This window comes from Heterodontus francisci, chromosome 18 (assembly GCF_036365525.1).
Source record: "Heterodontus francisci isolate sHetFra1 chromosome 18, sHetFra1.hap1, whole genome shotgun sequence".
NCBI lineage: Eukaryota > Metazoa > Chordata > Chondrichthyes > Heterodontiformes > Heterodontidae > Heterodontus > Heterodontus francisci.
The window spans coordinates 12,540,627-12,564,874 of record NC_090388.1 but is presented as its reverse complement, the minus strand read 5'-3'; the positions used below and the strand labels follow the sequence as shown (position 1 = coordinate 12,564,874).

Genomic DNA, 24,248 nt, shown 5'->3' with positions numbered 1-24,248 from the left:
ATAGCAGTTCATGTAGTGCTGAGAGTATAGCAGGCTTGGCACTCTTGATTATTTCAGGGGTAATGCTGTCCTTCCCAGGGGCTTTTCCGCTGGCTAGGGAATCAATGGCATCACTGAGTTCCGATTTGGTTGGCTGTATGTCCAGCTCATCCATGACTGGTAGAGGCTGGGCTGCATTGAGGGCAGTCTCAGTGACAGCATTCTCCCTGGAGTACAGTTCTAGGTAGTGCTCAACCCAGCAGTCCATCTGTTTGCGTTGGTCAGTGATTATGTCCCCCGATTTAGATTTGAGGGGGGTGATCTTCTTGATGGTTGGCCCAAGAGCTCTCTTCATGCCATCATACATTCCTCTGATGTTTCTGGTGTCTGAGGCCAGCTGAATATGACTGCATAGGTGTTGCCAGTAGTCGTTTGCGCAACGCCTAGCTGTTCTTTGTGCAGTACTTCTGGCTGCTTTAAGTGCTGCGGATGTTAAATCGCTGGGGGCTTTCTTGTAGTTCAAAAGTGCAATGCGCTTAGCGGCTATGACAGGTTCCAGCTCTTCATTATGAGATTGAAACCAGTCTGCATTTGGGATTTTCTTCTCCCTGCTGCTTTCACATGCGTTCAAATCCTCTGAAGAAGGAATTTTCCTCCACACAAGATCAGGGGGCAGGTTGTTCAACCTTGCCCGTCTAAGAGCGAAGTCCAAAGTACGGAAAGTCCTCATCAGAGAACTCCTCTTTGCTGACGATGCTGCTTTAACATCTCACACTGAAGAATGCCTGCAGAGTCTCATCGACAGGTTTGCGTCTGCCTGCAATGAATTTGGCCTAACCATCAGCCTCAAGAAAACGAACATCATGGGGCAGGATGTCAGAAATGCTCCATCCATCAATGTTGGCGACCACGCTCTGGAAGTGGTTCAAGAGTTCACCTACCTAGGCTCAACTATCACCAGTAACCTGTCTCTAGATGCAGAAATCAACAAGCGCATGGGTAAGGCTTCCACTGCTATGTCCAGACTGGCCAAGAGAGTGTGGGAAAATGGCGCACTGACACGGAACACAAAAGTCCGAGTGTATCAGGCCTGTGTCCTCAGTACCTTGCTCTACGGCAGCGAGGCCTGGACAACGTATGCCAGCCAGGAGCGACGTCTCAATTCATTCCATCTTCGCTGCCTTCGGAGAATACTTGGCATCAGGTGGCAGGACTATATCTCCAACACAGAAGTCCTTGAAGCGGCCAACACCCCCAGCTTATACACACTACTGAGTCAGCGGCGCTTGAGATGGCTTGGCCATGTGAGCCGCATGGAAGATGGCAGGATCCCCAAAGACACATTGTACAGCGAGCTCGCCACTGGTATCAGACCCACCGGCCGTCCATGTCTCCGTTATAAAGACGTCTGCAAACGCGACATGAAATCGTGTGACATTGATCACAAGTCGTGGGAGTCAGTTGCCAGCATTCGCCAGAGCTGGCGGGCAGCCATAAAGACAGGGCTAAATTGTGGCGAGTCGAAGAGACTTAGTAGTTGGCAGGAAAAAAGACAGAGGCGCAAGGGGAGAGCCAACTGTGCAACAGCCCCAACAAACAAATTTCTCTGCAGCACCTGTGGAAGAGCCTGTCACTCCAGAATTGGCCTTTATAGCCACTCCAGGCGCTGCTTCACAAACCACTGACCACCTCCAGGCGCGTATCCATTGTCTCTCGAGATAAGGAGGCCCAAAAGAAAGTTATAACCAATTTCAGTTGTGGTGGGGGAAGGCTGTTTGACTGATCAAAGATCGTCCAATCGTGTAACCAAGATTCTGTTTGCTTTGCAATTGGTTGTGTGAAGGTGGAGATGGTGAGGATGGATGTTGGATGACCAATGACGAGAGGGTGGGGCGAGAACAGGATGATAGGAGGTCATGTGATGAAACCTCCAGGAATATGTCCAACCAGAGTTGGCAACCCCAGTTCCTCTGTACATACTGCTTTCAGACTGTGGAGACACCCAGATGGAGAGAAAGAAGAATTAAGATTAAAAAGGTATGAAAGATTGTGAGGGTATTTCACCATAATCCACAGAGCATGAGCATAAATGGCACTGATTATCTTGTACAATCAACATCTTTCACATCTGGACCTGGAGTTCCTCATTGGGCGCAACCTGAAATTACACCCAAAGCTGTGTTCATTTTGCTGATGTCAAGGGTTATAGCCAAGTATCAAAAACAACTTGTATTTATATAGTGCCTTTAATGTACAAAAACATCCCAAAAACCTTCACAGGAGTGTTATCAAACAGAATTTGACACTGAGCCACATAAGGATATATTAGGGCAGGTGACCAAAAGCCTAGTCAAAGGAGCTAGGTTTTAAGGAGTGGCTTAAAGGAGGAGAGAGCAATAGAGAGACGGAGAGGTTTAGGAGGGAATTCTAGAACTTAGAGCCAAGGCACCTGAAGGCATGGCCCCCAATGGTGGAGCAATTAAAATCATAAATGCTCAAGATGCCAGAATAGAGGAGCACAGAGATCTTGGAAGGTTTTGGGGCTGGAGGAGGTTATAGAGACTGGGGGGGGGGTGGGGGGCAAGATCCTCGTGGGATTTGAAAACAAGAATGAGAATTTTAAAATCAAGTCATTGCTGTACTGCGAGCCAGTGTAGGTCAGTGAGTGCAGGGGCTGGTAGGGGTGGTGCTGGGGAGGGCAGGGTGAATGGGGCTTGCTGCGAGTTAGAGTTTTGAATGATCCCAAATTTATGGAAGGTACAAGGTGGGAGGTCAGTCAGGTGAACATTGGAATCGTCGAGACTGGAGGTAACAAAATTTATGGAGGAGAGTTTTAGCAGCAGATGAGCTGAGCCAGAGACGGAGTCGGGTGATGTTACAGAAGTGAAAATTGGTGGTCTTGGTGATGGAGAGGATATGGGGTCAGAAGAGCAGCTCAGGGTCAAAGAGGATAGCAAGATTGTGAATAGTTAATCAGCGGGTCCCAAGGAAATGTCAAATCCAGGCCATATATTCCTTCTTTAAGTCTTAAATTTTAAGTTTCAACTCATTTCACCATTCTTCCTACCCACTGACACAGTGTATTTAAAATGTGCAAATGGGGAAAGTTTTCAATGTCACTTGTACTTGCACCTTATAAATCCATTCAGTGTGCTGAATTCTGATCCCGAGGTCAGCCTGAATTCCAGCTCAGGAACCTGGAAGCAGCCATGGTGGGACGTCAGTCGCAATCTTCCTGGAGGTGGCCAATTAAGAAGCCGTCTCTGGGAGCCCTGTCCAATTAAGGAGAGTGGGCAGGCCAGGGAGGAGGAGGTCCAATAGGAGGGCCCGCAGTGATGTTCGGCCAGCAGCCCCTCTGGGAAAGGTGGGCAATGCTGAGGCAGGCAGGAGACTGCGAAATGGAGGCTCTCTCTACAACACTGGGAAAAATTAAAAAGCATACATGGCCACAGTTGTCAGGTTACTATTGAAGAGGGGGAGCTGCTGCACAGAATGGATTATGGCCTCGGCTGTGACTGTCGCATCCCAGCAGGTCCTTGCTGGGGTAAGTGAGAGGAGACATCAATGACCCCCCCTGCCCCCGGGCCAGCTGCCAGTTAAATAACGGGCTCCAGCCTCAGCCGGGGGCCCATCCACAGTCGGGAAGATCCCGGTGACAGTGGCATCTCTTCCACAATTGGCTCATTGGGTCTAACTGGCTAACCGCTGCTGCTGGGAGGCTAGTCTCTGCTGCGTTGATCCTGCCTCCGGCAAGATAGCTCGGAGATAGGAACACGTCGAGAAGCTGACCCAGCCCGCTATTTTACAACTTTGTTTCTGGTCCCGCCTGCTAATGTGCCTCGGTAGGACCAGGAAAATTCAGCGCAAAGAAACAGAAAATACAAACTCCAGTAAGGATCATTTTCTTAAAATACTGAAAAAAATGCAATTAAAAGACCAGAAAAATTATTTTATTTTCAGCCAGGCCTGACAGTCTGGTCTCAAAGTTGAGTCACCTTCCCTTCTCCCACTGACTAAGCATGATTGGGGGATGTTTGTAATGAGAGATGGGGATGTGTGGCCAGCTTTGTGCGTGAAACGTAGTTCAGATGGAGGTCTTGCTGGACGGTCATGAAAGTTCGCAGAGACTTGGCTCATACCATAGTTCATTTAGACCAGAGCTCGGTCATTTTTTACACCGTGTAAATGGTTTGCATCTGTCTAATTTGGGAATATCTGAGTGCAAATGCAAAGGAAAATCTAGGCCCTGAGAAAATATTATCTACAATCTTGAAGTAATATCTACAGCAAATCTGTTCCTAGTGTTGCTTACGCTGGCACCAACCTGTATCGAAGGGGTTCTTTCCCGACTTTGCGCTGTCGGCAGGTCGCTGGAATCTCGGATCCGAGCAAGCACGCAACTTTCATAAAAGTAATTTAAATGGCGAGAGAAAAGTGTGCAGTTCAATCCCACATTTCTCATTAGGGAGTTTGAAGTCCGAAATTATGCCTTTAACTGTGCACAAAATGTGAACCTGAAGAATGTAAGGCTACAAACAGATACGAGCATACAAAGTTGAGGCAGGAGTAGGCTATTCGGCCCTTTGAACCTGTTCTGCCATTCTATAAGATCATGGCTGATCTGTTTGTGGACTCAACTCCACTTTCCTGCCTACCCCCGATACCCTTGTTTGTCAAGAATCTATCTACCTCTGCCTTAAAAACATTCAATGAACCTGCCTCCACCGCTCTCTGGGGAAGACAGTTCCATGGACTCACGACCGTCTGAGAGAAAAAATTTCTCCTCATCTCTGTCTTAAATGGGAGATCCCTTATTTTTAAAACTGTACCCCCTAGTTTTATTCTCTCCAAAGGGGAAACATCCTTTCAACATCCACCCTGTCAAGTCCCCTCAGGATCTTATCTGTTTCAAAAAGATCACCTCTCATTCTTCTAAACTCCAATAAATACAGACCCAACTTTTCCTCATAAGATAACCCTCTCATCCCAGGAATCAGTCGAGTGAACCTTCTCTGAACTGCTTCCAATGCAATTATGTCCTTTCTTAAATAAGGAGACCAAAACTGTATACAATACTCTAGATGTGGTCTCACCAATGCCCTGTACAACTGTAGCAGAACATATCTACTTTAATTTTCCATTCCACTTGCAATAAACGACAACAATGCATTTGCCTTCTTTATCACTTACTGTACCTGCATACTAACTTTTTGTGATTCATGTACTAGGATACCAAGATGCCTCTGCATCTCAGAGTTCCTCAATCTCTCTCCATTTAAATAATATGTTGTTTTTCTATTCTTCCGGCCAAAGTGGACAAGTTCACACTTTCTCACATTATACTCCATCTGCCAAATCTTTGCCCGCTCACTTAATCTATCTATATCCCTTTGCAGACTCCTTATGTCCTCTTTGTAACTTAAATGACTTGTCAATGCCAGCAGGTGCTCATTAACATGCTCAAGAATCATTTCTCTGCCCAGAACTTCTATTGAGATGTTAACCATTTAAAATAAGCGCCCGCTAAAATAGTAAATTGATGAATGCACCAGAATGTGTATTAGTTATCTGTCCAATAATACTAGCAGAAGTAATCCCATTTACTAATAGTTACCTTCTTTAAGCGACAATGAGCTTCATTTTGTGGAGGAGGCGGCGCTACTGGCACTGGGCCAAAACAGCGGGGGAATCCCTGCCTTAGCCTTTTCACACCCCTGCCCCACCCCCCGGCGTGATCCTCCGTTGTTCTAGAGCAAGGTTTCCTGCATCAGGATCTCTGACCCTTTAAAGACGCCGATCCTTTTGCAAGAGCTGCCGGCCAATGACAGGCCAGCAGCTCAGTAGCATTGGCAGTGCCACGGGGAGCAGTGGCCACTGCCAGTATTCCAGAAGTCTTGGACCCAGGCCCAGTGCTGGAGATCCGGACCTCAGGTAAGTGAGGTGGAGTCGCCAGGGCCATTCCGGAAGGCCCCGGCAAGGGGGGTGGTTGGGGATTGGTCATAAAGTCCAGGAGGAGGGGGTCCTGGGAGGTAAAGGACAGCTACCCAACCCGAACCCGACGATATGTGTCGGGTTCAGGTTGGGTCAGGTCGGACACGCTCTATCACAGGTAAGTGGCTCCAATGTTAATTTACTTTTTGGACTAGAAAGGTGGTTTTGTTACAGTTATTTTAAGCTTGTGCAAATCAGCAACAAAGTGAAAAATGGAAGGTACGTCAACGATGGTCGGGTTGGGTCGGGCGTGGGAAAAAAATGGAAGGACTTTGGCCGGGTCGGGCTCGGGTCAGATGTGGTTCTGTCGGGCTCGGGTCGGGTTTTTTTTTGCCATCCCAAGCAGGCCTTTACTGGGAGGTGCCTTGTTTCCTGGGCAGGGCCACCCATGGGCCACAGAGTGCCCACGGAGGAGGGAACACCCCCCTCCCCCCCAAAGCCCCTAGGGAGGGTGCCGCATTTTACAAGGTGCCCTCCCTGAATGGCAGAGGTGCCCCTCCGCCCCTCACCCCAAGTGGTGGTTAAATCCGAGCAGCGGGGGGACGAGCCTGTCGTCGATTTATCCCATCCCGGGAAAATCGCCTGGCGACCAGGCGGCAAAGGGCTGTCTGCCCCCCCCCCACACCACCACCCATCACGATTCTATGGGCCCCCCCCTCGCCTCCAAACCCCACCTCAGAGTAGCCCATTAAATCCAGCCCAATTTTTCACAATTGTAAACTAAATCATAATCATACAGCAGCAAAGGAGGCTATTCGGCCCATTGTGCCCATGTCAGCTCTTTGAAAGAGCTATCCAATTAATCCCACTCCCCTGCTCTTTCCCCATATTCCTGATTACAACAACTCGCTACATAAAAATAAATTCTCCTTATCCCCTTCTCTCGCTCTTTTGCCAATTATTTGAAATGTGTCCTTTGGTTACTGACACTGCTGTCTTTGGAAACAGTTTCTCCTTATTGACTCTATCAAAGCTCTTCAGAATTTTGAACACCTCTATTAAATCTCCCCTTAACTTTCCCGGCTCTAAGGAGAACAATTCCAGATTCTCTAGTCATTTTGATTGAATAGGAATTTTGGCAAATTAATAAGGAATTAATTAATAGATAACAGACACAATTACTTCCAAACAAGCTCAGTGCAGTACTGGCGAGACGCACAGATCCTGCCATGCTCAATAAATGGGCTCCTTTGCCAATCCGAAGCGGTCCAAATGTTGCATTTGGTCATTACCTTTAGGTATAGCCGTGAGGGCTGCATCTGAAAGTCGAATGAAGGAAAGCTTTTTCAATCCATGAAAAGCACCACCATCGATACCTGAATTTTTCAGAGGGTTGCTGCCCATTTCTGTTGGGGGTGAGGGTGAAAGAATTGAAAGGAAAAGTTAGAATCATACAATCTTACAGCACAGGAGGCCGCCATTTGGCCCATCGTGTCTGTGCCAGCTCTTTGACAGAATTAATCCCACTCCTCTGCTCTTTCCCCGTAGTGTTGCAAGTTTTTTCCTTTCTCTCGGATATATCCAACTCCCTTTTGAAATTTTCCATTTAATCTGCTTTCAGCCAGCGCAGTCCAGTTATATAATTTAGTTGAAATATCAGAAGGTTCTGTGTTTGTGCCTTGGTGAAGATGAAACAACATCAAAGACACAATGAACCAGAGAATCGTAACGAGCTTAACTAACTAATGTAGGAACAACGGGCTGAATTTTTAGGTTGCAAGAGGGGCAGGCACAGAGGCGGAAAGGCACAGTATTTCACACTGCCAGCCGGTATGCTGGTTCCTTGGCTCCATCTCACTCATGGGCCACTTTCCCAGAGGCAGGATGGGGGGAGGTGGCATGGCTACCCGTCTGTAATCAGCGGGTAGCCATGTAACTAATTAAAGGCCTGTTAAGGCCGAGTGTCAGAGGCCAGAGACGGCCTGGAACAGTGCAGCTGCCGGCAGGCAGACCGGGAGGCCAACGCTCCCAGCACTCTCGGCAGCCCTCTCTGCCTGCCAGGCTTCAGCTGCAACCACACGCAGCCCTGTGGAGGGGCTCCACCTCCCCCCACAACAATAGTGACCCGGCTGCTTGATCTTTGTTTTTCATCCTAAATTTAAATTCAAAAAATTTGGAGAGAGGGTGCCTCCACCTTTGGGCGCCTTCTTCCTCACCTACCTGCCATTGCATCCTGCTGCTCGCCTCCTATTTGCCCTCCAGCCTCAAGAGCCTGCCCACCATCCTAATTGGACAGTGGGCCCACCCTCTGGCATTGATTGGCCAGTTTGGGGGAAATCACAGGTGAGTGACTCTTCCCCTCACCCGCAGGGCTTCTGACCCCCATTTGAGGCTGACAGCGGGGTCTTGAAGCCTGCAGGAAAAAATCCTGCTCATAGGAACAGGAGGAGGCCATTCAGCCCCTCAAACCTGTTCCGCCATTCAATTAGTTCATAGCTGATTTATATCTTAATTGAACCCACCCACCCACCAAGGTTCTGTAACCCTTAATACCCTTACCTCACAAAAATCTATCAATCTCCGTTTTCAAATTTTCAATTGATCCCCAGTCTCAACAGTATTTTATAGGAGAGAGTTCCAGATTTCCACTACCCTTTGTGTGAAGAAGTGTTTCCTGACATCACCCCTGAATGGCCTAGCTCTAATTTGAAGGATATGGTCCCTTGTTCTGAACTCCCCCCCTGCAGAGGATGTAGTTTGTCTCTATCTACCCTATCAACTTTATCATCCTCAACACAAGTGCAGCAAAATACCAGGCAGTACAATGCAATACACAATATGTGGGCCATGCACAACAAAGAAAGTTAGAGGGATCTTTGCTGTGCTCAATATTACACTCATGTACTAGAGGAAAGATGTAGTTACTGAAGGGGAAGCCCAGTGGCGGCTAATCACTGAACTTAGAAAGCGGAGTTATGTGGAAGGCTTGTCTACTAAGGGCCTTTGCTCTGGAGAGGAGGAGAATGAAACTGGACGTGATAGAGGTTTTTAAAGATTTCCACTGGTATGGACATTTTTCGATCCAGGAAAGTTCTTCTGCCAACCAGGTAGTGAGATCAGGATGGGTTCGAGCAGGACAACAGGAAAATTTATGGCAATGATTCCCTGCCTTTAAGATCAGACTCCCCGGGTTCACCTTCCTCTTTGGGGCTTGTTCTCACTGTATCCAAACTCCCATCCCTTTAAAATTGGGGCCAGCATAGCAGGACTGTGCTTTCATTCGGTTTACCTTCATAGAGTGCCAATGAGAGAGACTCGGAATACGTGGGGAGACAGAGGATGAAAGTGACAATACTACTTCCAAGCATTTTCATTTTCAGGAAAAAAAAAATTAGCATTGTAAACCTGAAAGCAACGACAGCAAATGATCTTTGTGCAAAATCCAATATCTGCTTTCATTTGCACTGAACTCAAGTTTTTGCAACAGATTGTCCCAGAGAGGGGCCCCTTTAGCATATTTTAAATGGATTCATAATACAACTGAATTGGAAAGCAACTGACTTGATAGCAATGCTTCCAAACTACAATATGTGAGGCTCCAATTGGACAGTGGCTCACCCACTGGGAATGTCCATTGGGAGATCTGAAGCGGGTTCTCCCATGCTTTTCAATCTACAGACGCGAAGAATAAAAAGCAGGAAGCGTTTGCCAGAATCCCTGATCTGCAATCCTCAGACGGGTGAGAATTCATTGCGGGAGCACTAACTCTAAGATTAACCCCCTATCCCCCTTCAATCATTATCCCGGGAAGCGTCAACTGAAGAGAATAAAATCAGTGCCAATGAAAGAAGAGGGAAGTTTGCAGAATTAGCTTAGCGTTTTGTTCGACCTCAGTGCAGGATGCAGGTAGTTGGGGAGGTGGTGAGTTATACCTAAGGCGTACACCTGCGACAGATTTTCAAAAGCATTCTTCTTCACTTTGGTGATTTCATTCTCGTGGATGCGAAGTTCGTGGAGGGACGAAGGCATGTTTGCTGGGATTTCGCTCAGTAGGTTCTTGGACAGATAAAGTCTTTGCAACTTCACCAGAGGCGCGAAGGCTTTGGGATGGATCGTGCCAATTTTGTTGTTAACCAGGATCAAGGCCTGGAAAAGAAGAAAAAAACAGCAAAATCAACCCAAGTGTATGAGCAGTGAACGCAAACTACTGCCGTTGCTGGAAATCTGAAACAGAAACTGAAAACATTGGAAATACTCAGCAGGTCGGGCAGCATCTGTGAAGAGAGAAACATAATTAACGGCTGGGATTTTCCCAGCACGGGGTGAGACCCAACGTCGGGATCATATATGGGGCCTGAGCCCATGGCGGCAATCTTCCCAGCGAAGGCCAATTAAGAGGGCGCTGCTGGGTCCGCCATCCAATTAAGGATGTGGGGCGCCGGCTCTCCATTCTGCCGGCTCAATCAGAGGGTCGGCAGCTCTGCAGCCTCAGCAACACCATTGAGAGAGGTGGCCGCTACTGAGGCTACAAGGAGAAAATGCCTCCATTTTGAGGTGCCCTCGACGGTATGGTAACAGATTTGTTCATGTGCCAGGGCCAGGCAGGAAGGCCTCCATGATTGGAGAGGTAACCCCTCCAGTGGAAGTGTGGGGGTGGCCATTACTGCCGATGGCTCCTTCCTCTGGAGCGGAGGAAACAAAGGCACCTCCGGGAAGCCACTGGGAGCTCACCTCAGTGCAGCTGGTGACCTCCCCACCCATCTGAGGGTGGGGGGTGGGGGTGTGGTGGAGGCACCCACACCGCTACTGACAAAATGGCTGTCAATTGGCCGTTTAATTATTTAAATTGGTCACCCACCTCCGGTTGGCGGGCAGACGGCCGAGCCGCTAAAATCACGGGCAACATTTCAGGTCGATGACCTTTCACAGGCCTGTTCTGATGAGAGGTCTTTGACCTGAAATGTTAATTCTGTTTCTCTCTCAACATATCATTTTATATGGCTTGCATAAAAATAGCATCTCCACCTTAAAGATCAAGGCCTGGGTGCCCAGTAAATTATAACCATGCCTTTGCTTTTCTATATTGAGTTCATACCTCAAACCCATCTTTGACCAAGGATTTGCGCATTAACTCCTAAACTTTTATAGAACTTTACTTAGACCACACAAGGCACTGTGCACAACTCTGGTCTCAATGTTACAAAGAGGATACAGAGGCACTAGTGAAGGTGCAAAAAAAGATTTACAAAGATGATACCAGAATTGAGAGATTTTAGCAACAGGCAGGACTGAACTGGCTGGGTCTCCTTTCTCTAGATAAGAAAAGGCTGAGGGGTGACTTGATAGAGGTCTTTAAAACTATGAAAGGGTTTGACACGGTAGATGTAGAGAAAATGTTTTCACTTGTGGGAGAGTGCAAAACTAAGGTAGTCACCAGTAAATCTGATAAAAGAATTCGAGAGAAACTTCTTTACCCAGAAAGTGGTTAGAATATAGAATGCACTACCATGCTTAGTAGTTGAAGTGAATAATATTGATACATTTGAGGGCAAGCTAGATAAGTACATAAGGGAGAAAGAAATAGAATGATATGCTGATCAGGTTAGAAGAGAAGGAGTGAGAGGGGGAGCCTCGGGAGTATAAATACCAGCACAGATCAGTTGGGCTGAGTGGCCTGTTTCTGTGCCGTCAAATTCTGTGCAATTCTTAAAAAAAAGCTTTCCTATTGCTCCTTAGCTGACTGCAATTGCCTGATCAGGATATTTCACAAGAAATATATGCTGCATCTCCCTTACGACAAGACTCTCTACCTCTGAGATGTGTCTTACGTCCGATAAACAATCAGCTGCTCTTCTCTTATCTCCACCTGAGACCGGGTACCATTAAGTGGAGAATCTCTGATTGAACTTGGAATGCTACTAACCCTAGAGGCTATTTTCTATCATTGCTAAACAGCAACAGCAGTAGAGATGGACTTGGAAAGTGAGAAAAAACTGGGCGATTAGACAAAACCACTATTTTGCCCTCATCTTCTACACTCGATAAAGTGTACTTACATTGAATATCTTTTGAAAGTAGTGACATAATTATCTTACCTCAGTAAGAGAACCTCGGCCTCTGCTATTCTATGATTCATCTAAGCCAGAAGGTTGTATGTTCAAGTAGGATGTAAGCACACAATCTCGGTTAACTTGACCATGGGAGTCTCGTCTCTCAGATGAAATGTTGACTAACAAGGGAGTCAAAGGGTATCAGGGGTAGGCGGAAAAGTGGAGTTGAGGCCACAATCAGATCAGTCATGATCTTATTAAATGGCGGAGCAGACACGAAGGAGCCGAATGGTCTACTCCTGCTGTTAATACATATGTTTGTATGCCCGTATCTGAACCCTCGTCTCTTCTCTCCAATGGATGTAAAGATCCCATGCTGCTATTCAAAGGAGAGGAGGGGAGTTCTCCTGTTGTCGTAGCTAACATTTGTCCTTCAGACATTCATCTGCTGATATGAACAAATTGGATGACCACCAGGCAAATTAGAAACAGAGAAACATAGAAAATAGGAGCAGGAGTAGGCCGTTCGGCCCTTCGAGCCTGCTCCGCCATTCATTATGATCATGGCTGATCATCCAACTCAGTAACCTGTTCCCGCTTTCCCCCCATATCCTTTGATCCCTTTTGCCCCAAGAGCTATATCTAACTCCTTCTTGAAAACATACAATGTTTTGGCCTCAACTGCTTTCTGTGGTAGCGAATTCCACAGGCTCACCACTCTCTGGGTGAAGAAATTTCTCCTCATCTCAGTCCTGAAAGCTTTACCCCGTATCCTTAGACTATGACCCTGGTTCTAGACTCCCCCACCATCGGGAACATCCTTCCTGCATCTACCCTGTCAAGTCCTGTTAGAATTTTATAGGTTTGTATGAGATCCCCCCTCACTCTTCTGAACTCCAGCGAATATAATCCTAACCGACTCAATCTCTCCTCATACGTCAGTCCTGCCATCCCAGGAATCAGTCTGGTAAACCTTCACTGCACTCCCTCTATAGCAAGAACATCCTTCCTCAGATAAGGAGACCAAAACTGCACACAATATTCCAGGTGTGGCCTCACCAAGGCCCTGTATAATTGCAGCAAGACATCCCTGCTCCTGTACTCGAATCCTCTCGCTATGAAGGCCAACATACCATTTGCCTTTTTTACTGCCTGTTGCACCTGGATGCTTACCTTCAGCGACTGGTGTATGAGAACACCCAGGTCTCGCTGCATATTCCCCTCTCTCAGTTTATAGCCGTTCAGATAATAATCTGCCTTCCTGTTTTTTCTACCAAAGTGGATAGCCTCACATTTATCCACATTATACTGCATCTCCCATGCATTAGCCCACTCACTCAACTTGTCCAAATCACCCTGAAGCCTCTCTGCCTCCTCCTCACAACTCACCCTCCCACACAGTTTTGTGTCATCTGCAAATTTGGAGATATTACATTTAGTTCCCTCATCTAAATCATTAATATATATTGTGAATAGTTGGGGTCCTAGCACTGATCCCTGCGGTACCCCACTAGTCACTGCCTGCCATTCGGAAAAAGACCCATTTATCCCTACTCTTTCTTTCCTGTCCGCCAACCAATTTTCTATCCATTGCAATACATTACCCCCAATCCCATGTGCTTTAATTTTACATGCTAATCTCTCATGTGGGACTTTGTCGAAAGCCTTCTGAAAGTCCAAATAAACCACATCCACTGTCTCCCCCTCATCACCTCGATTAGGTACATCCTTAAAGAATTCTAGTAGATTTGTCAAGCATGATTTCCCTTTCGTAAATTCATGCTGACTCTGCCCGATTCTACCACTGTTCTCCAATGCTCTGCTGTAAAATCTCGTATAATGGACTCTAGAATTTTCCCCACTACTGACGTCAGGCTGACTGGTCTATAATTCCCTGCGTTCTCTCTACCTCCCTTTTTAAATAGTGGGGTTACATTAGCTACCCTGCAATCTGTAGGAACAATTCCAGAGTCTATAGAATCTTGGAAGATGACCACCAATGCATCCACTATTTCTAGGGCCACTTCCTTAAGTACTCTGGGATGTGTACCATCAGGCCCTGGAGATTTATCGGCCTTCAATACCATCAATTTCCCCAAACACCATTTCTCTACTAATACTGATTTCCTTCAGTTCCTCCCTCTCACTAAACCCTGTGTTCCCCAACATTTCTGGTATGATATTTGTGTCCTCCTATGTGAAGACAGAACCAAATTCTGCATTTAGTTGGTCAGCCATTTCTTTGTTCCCCATAATAAATTCCCCTGTTTCTGACTGTTAGGGACCTACATATGTCTTCACCAATCTTTTTCTCTTCACGTACCTATACAAACTTTTACAGTCAGTTTTTATGTTCCCCGCAAGCTTACTGTGTATTTATTTGCTATTGATTTTACGTAATGATTGCTTACCTTGTTCAGGATTTCTCTTTTAGCTTCCTTCAGTATTCTGAGTGCCCCCGGAACCATTCATGACAGAGCATGGACAAGGGGCTGTATTTGCGGGCCCTTTGGAGTGTGGGAATGGAGGCCGATGGGTCCAAAAATACCGGTGCAGGCTTGTAAGCTGGTCTCCCGGTGCTGGCCATTTTTGCCGAGATGGGTTCAGGGTTGGGAGGGCTCCCTGCCCCCATGAGGTGGGTAGCTAATTAGGCTCATTAGCAGCCTATTTTAGGGCAGTTAAAGATCAGATCAGATCAGAGATACAGCACTGAAACAGGCCCTTCGGCCCACCGAGTCTGTGCCGAACATCAACCACCCATTTATACTAATCCTACACTAATCCCATATTCCTACCAAACATCCCCACCTGTCCCTATATTTCCCTACCACCTACCTATACTAGTGACAATTTATAATGGCCAATTTACCTATCAACCTGCAAGTCTTTTGGCTTGTGGGAGGAAACCGGAGCACCCGGAGAAAACCCACGCAGACACAGGGAGAACTTGCAAACTCCACACAGGCAGTACCCGGAATCGAACCCGGGTCCCTGGAGCTGTGAGGCTGTGGTGCTAACCACTGCGCCACTGATGCGGTGGGGGGGCAGTTTAACTGCCTGGAGGCGGGCACCCAGCAGTAGGGCAGGGGCCCAGTTCTCCAGGCAGGCATTTAGGCCCTCCCTGCCTGCCTAGGTGCGGGTACAGCCAAAGGATACCCTGTAGAGGGATTCCCTCCCCCCATCACCACCCCTCCAAACCACTAACCCCTCCCCCCAGTTGGCCTGGCTGTTGAATCTGTTTTTTATTTAAAGTTTTAAAAAAGTTGGTGAGAGGGTGCCTCCATGATGAAGCACCCTCTCAGTTACTTACCCGCTACTACAGTCTGCTGCTGCTCTCAAGCTGTAAGCCCTCTGATTGGCCCTCTAGTTTCAACAGCACACCTGCTGCCCTTAATTGGACAGGGAACCCATCTCCATGGCAATTAAGGGGTGACTCTGTGAAAATCCTGAAGAGTGATTGCTTTCCCCCAGGGGAAGGTTCGGGACCCAGAAACAATTCCCACTCCTGTTTCCCGCCCCCAGAGGCAAAATCCAGCCCAAGCAATCTGTTCCCAGGCCTTTTCTGATCCTGTATTGTGAACGAGCTACAAGGAGATTTGGGTTAACTGGTCCTCTGAATCTCCTTCCCTCCATTTCACTGGGGCGCCACCTCACATCTGCCCAACATGTCCCTGCATGAGCTGGCTGAGATAAGAAACTCAATATGTGAGCAACTATAAAAGGATTATGAGGCAAAGGTTTGCTCCTTTTGCTGTTTACACTGAAATCATGAGCAAAAAGAACACATTTACGACTCACAGTGAAATTGCCTCTGGCCCTCCAAATACGTGTTTTTTTTTGAAGAACACAGTTTAATGTTGGCCTAAAGGAATCCTGGATCTTTCATCCTGTACTTTTCTTCTTAACTGAGCTAAACCTCTAATTCAAACAAAGCCTGGATTAGTACAAGAGAGCAGATTACAGACTAGCAGCTTTCTACCCAATACCTATAAACAGTTTTTTGAACTTTGCTGGTATAATCTTTATGAACCCACAAAGGAAACCAATTAGTGTAGTCTCATTTGAGTTTTATTAGGAGCACCATGGTGCTGCAAGTAATTTAGAAAAATTACAGACGTGAATTTGTTGTTTTATGACTGTGTCCTGGCAGGAGGTTATGTTCAACAGTAATAGAGTCATATAGTCATTACACAGGGAAAGAGAACATTCGGCCCATCGATTCCAAGCCAGCTCTCTTTACAGCAATCCAATCAGTCCCATTCCACTGCTCTATCTCCATAGTTTATTTCCCTCAAGTGCCCATCCAATTTTCTTTTGAAATCATTGATTGTCTCTGCTTCCACCACCCTCGGAGGAAAGAGTTCCAGGTCATTAACACTCATTGTGTAAAAACATTCTTCCTCACAAGCATCCCCCCCTCCCCCACCCCCCACATCTGTAGCTCAAAACCTTCAATCTATGTCCCCTAGTCCATGTATGATCAGCTAATTGGCAACAGTTTTTCTTTGTCTCCCTTGTCTAAACCTGTCATAATCTTGTACACCTCTATCAAATCTCCCCTCAATCTCCTTTGCTCCAGGGAAAACAACCCCAGCTTTTCCAACCTAACCTTGTAGCTAAAGTCTCCCATCCCTGGAAAACCATTCTGGTAAATCTCCTCTGCACCTGCTCAAAGACCCTCATATCTTTCCTAAAGCATGATGACCAGAACAGGCTTCGCATTCTTATTCTGTTAGAGCACACTACTCTTAAAAAGGAAGAAGGACTTGCATTTCTATAGCACCTTTTGCAACCACCAGAAGTCTCAAAGCACTTTACAGCTATTGAAGTGTAGTCACTGTTGTAATGTAGGAAATGTGGCAGCCAATTTGCACACAGTAAGCTCCTACTAACAGCATTTGTTTTTATTCTTTCATGGGATGTGGGTGTCACTGGCAAGACCAGCATTTGTTACCCATCCCTAACTGCCCTTGACAACTGAGTGTCTTGCTAGGTCATTTCAGAGGGCAGTTAAGAGTCAACCACATTGCTGTGGGTCTGTAATCACATGTAGGCCAGACCAGGTAAGGGCAGCAGACTTCCTTCCCTAAAGGGACATTAGTGAACCAGATGGGTTTTTACAACAATCAATGATAGTTTCACTGAGACAAGCTTTTTTAATAATTAATTGAATTTAATTCCACCAGCTGCCATGGTGCGATTTGAACCTGTGTCCCCAGAGCTTTAGCCTTGTTCGCTGGCTTGCTAGTTTAGTGACATTACCGCTATGCCACTGTCTCCTCCATGATAATGGCCAGATAATCTCTTTATGTGATGTTGAATTACAGATAAGTATTGGCTAGGACACCAGGGATAACTCCCCTACCCTTCTTCGAAATAGTCCCATTGGATCTTTTACATCCATTTGAGGGCTAGATGGGGCCTCAGTTTAGTGTCTCATCTGGAAGACAGCGCCTCCAACAGTGCAGGACTCCCTCAGTAATGCACTGGAGTGCCAGCTCTGATTTTCCTGCTCAAGTCATGGAGTGGAACTTGACACTACAAACACCTGACTGAGAGACAGGAGACACACATTCAATTTTTGTTGTGGTGGTTGTTTTATTTTAGATTGAAATAATATGGAACGTTGACTTTAATAAAGGCCTGGACATCTCATTCGAAAGACAGATATTTAAGGAAATATGAATTAATTTTTCTCAGGAATTGCTCGTGTGGTCATTATAAACAGATCTGGAACACAACATTCTCGAGTAGCTTTAAATGTTCTCACCTCTGGTCTGCAATGTTCAAAGAAAGATGCCCAATGTCAAGCAGGCTTTGAAATGGGTACATCAGATATTGAAGATATTTGGAACAGCTGATAGAGGGCTTGTGTTGTCAGAAGAAGTGCTTGCATTTGACAGAAAACGTCTGGCTTTGGCAAATATAGGATTGCCAACCATTTACGATTGCCCTGGAATCTTCAGGAACTGAAGATTATTCTCTTGGACACAGCTGTGAGCAAAACCCGGGAGAAAGGTCATTGGGGCATTTTTAAAAAGTGTTTTTTCCCCCTTTTTAACACTTTTGTTTATTAGTTATAAAATTATTGGAGATGGACGGGGGATCTATTTGACTGGGCAGGCGTTTGGAGGCAGGTGCTCACGTGATGAAACCTCTAGGAATACGTCCAGAGTCGGTAACCCTTGGAGACATGCATAAACACGAACTAATCCAATTACCTTACTCGTGCCCTTGGTACTTCATCTGCAGCCCTGCAAATCATGTGTCTTTTGACCTAATTAATCTTTAATGAATTAATTAATCTAGAGGACAGATAATTAAGAGATAAATTGGAGCCATTTAAGAACATAAGAAAGAAGAACAGGAGTAGGCCATTTTTCCCCTCGAGCCTGTTCTGCCAGGATCAAGGCTGATCTTCTACCTCAACTTCACTTTCCTGCCCTCTCCCTATATCCCTTAATTCCCTTAGTGCCCAAAAATCTATTGGCCTCTGCCTAAAACTCAATGACTGAGCATACACAGATATCTGGGGTAAAGAATTCTAAATCTGTACAACCCTTTGAGTGAAGACATTTCTCCTCATCTCAGTCCTAACCCTTACCCTGGGACTATGACCCCTAGTTCTAGCATTCCCAACAGGGGGCAAATGGCCTCAGCATCTAGACTGTCAAGCCCTCTAAGAATTTTATATTTTTCAATTTAGCATTCTTCGTAACGCCAAGGTACATAAGCCCATTTGGTCTTGACTCTTGATTGCTTTTCTGGTTTGAATTGCAGGTGGCTGCATGTTATGTAAGCAGCAGAGGTTCTGGTATCAGGCTTTAGCAGTTTGCGTCCATTACAAATATTGTCACTCCAAAAGGACGTGTTCTGCCTAATTCTGCAGACCATTTGCAATAACAACGGCACCCAACTTACTCAATTTATATGTGCAGGCAGCGACTTGACAAGAGGTTGGGGCAGGGAAGGGATGACAGAAACGATTTAACTGGAAGTGGCAGCTTAAAGACAAGTGGCTACATGCGGGGGGAAAAAATTTGGCAAAGAATCCAAAGGGAAGCAAAGCAAGCATGGAGGTCAGAAAGTAAAGCATGTATGTAAATGATGCAATGGGGCAGCAGCTATTTGATGGCCGGTGCACCAAAGTTGATGTTACACGAAACGAATGAGAAAAGGGTTGGCCTGGTTGGCATTTCATGGTACTCTTATCACAAGGCAGCAGACAGAATGTGGCAGCCAGTCTCAGCACCATGTCTAGTACTTGCAAAACCTAGGGACAGATGCAGGAGTAGGATTACCAACTCTGGCTGGGTATATTTCTGGAGGTTTCATCACTTGACTTCCTGCCTCAAACTGCCTTGTTCCCACACTCCTGCCATTGGTCCATCCTCCAGATGCAATACCTCCCTACAGCCAACTGGAAATGGCACATTGGATTCAACTTAGTCAATATTTTAATAGTTAAAATGTTCAAAGAAATTAATAAAACCTTCCCTCACCGATTGGAAAGTGAATAGGCTCTTCATTAACTGACTGGATGATTCTTGACTGTCAATCAAACAGCAGTTTTTCCCTTCTCCTATATTGTTTTTAACTAATAAACTAAGGTGCTCAAAGAAAATTTTACTAAAAGCACAATTTTGTTTAATGTTCCTACGATTTTCCTCCTGGATTATCCTAGAGATTGGTCTTTGATTCCTGGAGACTCCAGGTCAATTCTGGAGGATTGGCAACCCTCTGCAGAAGAAGACATACTGTAAGGAAACTGTCAAGGTAACCTATAGTAGCAGCTAAATAGCCCAGGTTTCACTGGTCAAGCCAGTCTACGTTTATTGCTCTTTCCTTGCTTATCATGCATGCCCAGTATCCAATGTAACAAACAATCAAGCTGCCACTTACAATCAAATCTTCAAAGAGTGCAGTGAAATAATTCTAATGCAACGTCACCGCATGCTGACCCACAGGATAGCCTAAGGGTTGGCCACATTTTGAGCATGATGTATGTATCCCTTCAACTTCCACTAGACTTGATAGCATCTTACAGCATGGAAGGCCATAAGGCCCATCGGGCCTGTACTGGCTTTCAATGAGCTATCAAATTAGTCCCACTTCTATGCTTAAGTGAGAGGATGACACCTAACACAAGAACTAGAGGATGGCCCAGAAATTACACTGGCTTGGAGGAGGCCACCCTGCGTTCAAGAGAATGGAGGGAGAGGGAAAGGGAGTTAGTGCCTTGCAATGTGAGCTCTGTTTGAAGGTGTCTCGTGCCCATGTTCTAACATTGTTCTTTTCCTATCATTGTAAGACCAGTAGAACCTCGAAGTCCACCATAAGATAATAACCCTTCAAAATCCCCAGCATCCCTCTCACCAATTTTTGCCTGAAACCTGTTAGGGAACGTGAGGAGGATATCTGTGGGTGGAACATTCCACTTTGGCGGGGGGGGGGGGGGGGGGGGTAAAAAGTCCAGTAGTGAATTGCCCCTCTGTTATTTACCGTATTGCATATTCCAATCCATTGCCATCAATGGAAAGTCACGGGCTGGAGGGGAGCAGAGTCGGATGCATAATAGGCAGTAGATCAGCTTTCATTTACATCCCTGCCAATGTTAAAAGCTCACCCTTAGGGTTGGAATATTCCTCTCCCCCATACTTAACAGCACTGCGGGTGTGCCTACACCACATGGACTGCAGCGGTTCATGAAGGCAGCTCACCACCACCTTCTCAAGGGCAATAAATGCCGGCTATGCTAGTGATGCCCACATTCCTTGAATGGATTTTTAGCCAAGACTGGGTCAGGATAACAGGTTTCCTTTGCTGAAGGACATCAGTAAACTAAGATTTTTTTTTACAATAAACCAACAGCTTCATAGATCACTTTTACAGATACCAGCATTATATTGCCAATTCTTTAAAACTAAATTAAAATCCTGAACTATCATGGCGGGATTTGAATTTTACCATGATTATTTGTCTAGGCCTCTGCATTACTCACCCAAATACATAACCACTACACTCCCGTACCCTACATAATGAAATGAAAAGGGATGCAATGAGAACATTCCTAAACAATGACAAGTTGAGGCAAGTTTGACTTTTTTAGCTAATCGATAATCATCACACGAACACTCAAAACCTAAATGCCCCCTTTTAAAGAGGCACAAATATGAGTTCCAAATGATGACAAAATTCACTTAAAAATTTAAATTATAATTTTGTACCCTTTGTCCTCAATGCATTCCAGTCCTTTAGGGCCCACCAATTAAGGAAGGCCTCAATCATAATGGGGGACCCAACATGCTCCCCCTTTAGCGGTATCTAAGCTTGGACATAATCATGAAAGAGAGGGATTGAACATCTCCATTAGAATTAGAATTAGAACATTACAGCGCAGTACAGGCCCTTCGGCCCTCGATGTTGCGCCGACCTGTGAAACCATTTGACCTACACTATTCCATTTTCATCCATATGTCTATCCAATGACCACTTAAATGCCCTTAAAGTTGGCGAGTCTACTACTGTTGCAGGCAGGGCATTCCACGCCCCTACTACTCTCTGAATAAAGAAACTACCTCTAACATCTGTCCTATATCTATCACCCCTCAACTTAAAGCTATGTCCCCTCGTGTTTGCCATCACCACCCGAGGAAAAAGACTCTCACTATCTACCCTATCTAACCCTCTGATTATCTTATATGTCTCTATTAAGTCACCTCTCCTCCTCCTTCTCTCCAACGAAAACAACCTCAAGTCCCTCAGCCTTTCCTCGTAAGACCTTCCCTCCATACCAGGCAACATCCTAGTAAGTCTCCTCTGCACCCTTTCCAAAGCTTCCACATCCTTCCTATAATGCGGTGACCAGAACTGCACGCAATACTCCAGGTGCGGTCTCACCAGAGTTTTGTACAGCTGCAGCATGACCTCGTGGCTCCGAAACTCGATCCCCCTACTAATAAAAGCTAACACACCATATGCCTTCTTAACAGCCCTATTAACCTGGGTAGCAACTTTCAGGGATTTATGTACCTGGACACCAAGATCTCTCTGTTCATCTACACTATCAAGAATCTTCCCATTAGCCCAGTACTCTGCATTCCTGTTACTCCTTCCAAAGTGAATCACCTCACACTTTTCCGCATTAAACTCCATTTGCCATCTCTCAGCCCAGCTCTGCAGCCTATCTATGTCCCTCTGTACCGTACAACATCCTTCGGCACTATCCACAACTCCACCGACCTTCGTGTCATCCGCAAATTTACTAACCCACCCTTCTACACCCTCATCCAGGTCATTTATAAAAATGACAAACAGCAGTGGCCCCAAAACAGATCCTTGCGGTACACCACTAGTAACTAAACTCCAGGGTGAACATTTGCCATCAACCACCACCCTCTGTCTTCTTTCAGCTAGCCAATTTCTGATCCAAAGCTCTAAATCACCTTCAACCCCATACTTCCATATTTTCTGCAATAGTCTACCGTGGGGAACCTTATCAAATGCCTTACTGAAATCCATATACACCATGTCCACGGCTTTACCCTCATCCACCTGTTTGGTCACCTTCTCGAAAAACTCAATAAGGTTTGTGAGGCACGACCTACCCGTCACAAAACCGTGCTGACTATCGCTAATGAACTTATTCTTTTCAAGATGATTATAAATCCTGTCTCTTATAACCTTTTCCAACATTTTACTCACAACCGAAGTAAGGCTCACAGGTCTATAATTACCAGGGCTGTCTCTACTCCCCTTCTTGAACAAGGGGACAACATTTGCTATCCTCCAGTCTTCCGGCACTATTCCTGTCGACAATGACGACATAAAGATCAAGAACAAAGGCTCTGCAATCTCCTCCCTGGCTTCCCAGAGAATCCTAGGATAAATCCTATCTGGCCCAGGGGACTTATCTATTTTCACACTTTCCAAAATTGCTAACAACTCCTCCTTGTGAACCTCAATCCCATCTAGCCTAGTAGTCTGAATCTTAGTATTCTCCTCCACAACATTTTCTTTCTCTACTGTAAATACTGATGAAAAATATTCATTTAACGCTTCCCCTATCTCCTCTGATTCCACACACAACTTCCCACTACTATCCTTGATTGGCCCTAATCTAACTCTAGTCATTCTTTTATTCCTGATATACCTATAGAAAGCCTTAGGGTTTTCCTTGATCCTATCCGCCAATGACTTCTCATGTCCTCTCCTTGCTCTTCTTAGCTCTCCCTTTAGATCCTTCCTAGCTAGCTTGTAACTCTCAAGCGCCCTAACTGAGCCTTCACGTCTCATCCTAACATAAGCCTTCTTCTTCCTTTTGACAAGCGCTTCAACTTCTTTAGTAAACCACGGCTCCCTCGCTCGACAACTTCCTCCCTGCCTGACAGGTACATACTTATCAAGGACACGCAGTAGCTGCTTCTTGAATAAGCTCCACATTTCGATTGTGCCCATCCCCTGCAGTTTCCTTCCCCATCCTACGCATCCTAAATCTTGCCTAATCGCATCATAATTTCCTTTCCCCCAGCTATAATTTTTGCCCTGCGGTATATACCTGTCCCTGCCCATAGCTAAGGTAAACCTAACCGACTGTACTCCATTGACAACATTGACTGTACTCTGCCTGGACCTGGCCATGATCACCTTGGCCAGGCCCAAGAGCAGACCTACATTAGTTCCTCCAGCCTGCCCGCTCCCCTCTGTACCAGTTGGCCAGGATCAGGGGCGTGGAGACTGAAATGCAACCAGTAATAGAGAAGCAGCCCTCTCAAGTAATGGAAGAAGGGCTGCATTGAGGCAAGTTCAAGGTGAAGGTTGAGACCACAACACTGCTACTGACCAAGACATGTCAAGAGGCAATTCTGTACATGGGTGATGGCCTCAGAAATAAAAGCTGCAAATCAATATCGAAAGGTAGCTTACATGAAGGTTCCTTAGGTTCTTGAAGTCATTTTCTTTTAACTCTGTGATCTTGTTGTTCTGCAAGTCAAGTAGTGTGGTATCTTTGGGAATGTTCTCTGGCACTGTGGACAGACCTGTTTCAGAAGAAGGATTGAAAGGCGTCACTTTTAAGGGTTTTCACATCACTTTGTAAACTTGTGTCAGCCTTGGCTCAAGTGGGAGACTCTTACCTCTAAAACTACGAGTTGTGGGTTCAAGCACTTAATCTGGGCTAACATTGAATGAAGTATTGTTTTGAAGTGTAGACGCTGTTGTAATGCAGGAAACGCAGCTGCCAATTGCGCACAGCCAACACCCACAAACAGCAATGTGATAATGACCAGT

The 24,248-nt window shown here is 45.9% G+C and overlaps 1 protein-coding gene across 1 annotated transcript in view; it reads right to left on the bottom strand.

The window, feature by feature from the left end:
- Positions 1 to 24,248, bottom strand: part of LOC137379793 (decorin-like) — an 83,163-nt gene that overhangs the window by 12,811 nt on the left and 46,104 nt on the right. The window contains exons 3-5 of the mRNA XM_068051174.1: positions 23,886 to 23,998; positions 9,843 to 10,056; positions 7,203 to 7,316 (exon numbers count right to left, since the gene is read on the bottom strand). Coding sequence (XP_067907275.1) covers positions 7,203 to 7,316; positions 9,843 to 10,056; positions 23,886 to 23,998 — 441 coding nt within the window. The remainder of the gene's footprint in view (positions 1 to 7,202; positions 7,317 to 9,842; positions 10,057 to 23,885; positions 23,999 to 24,248) is intronic.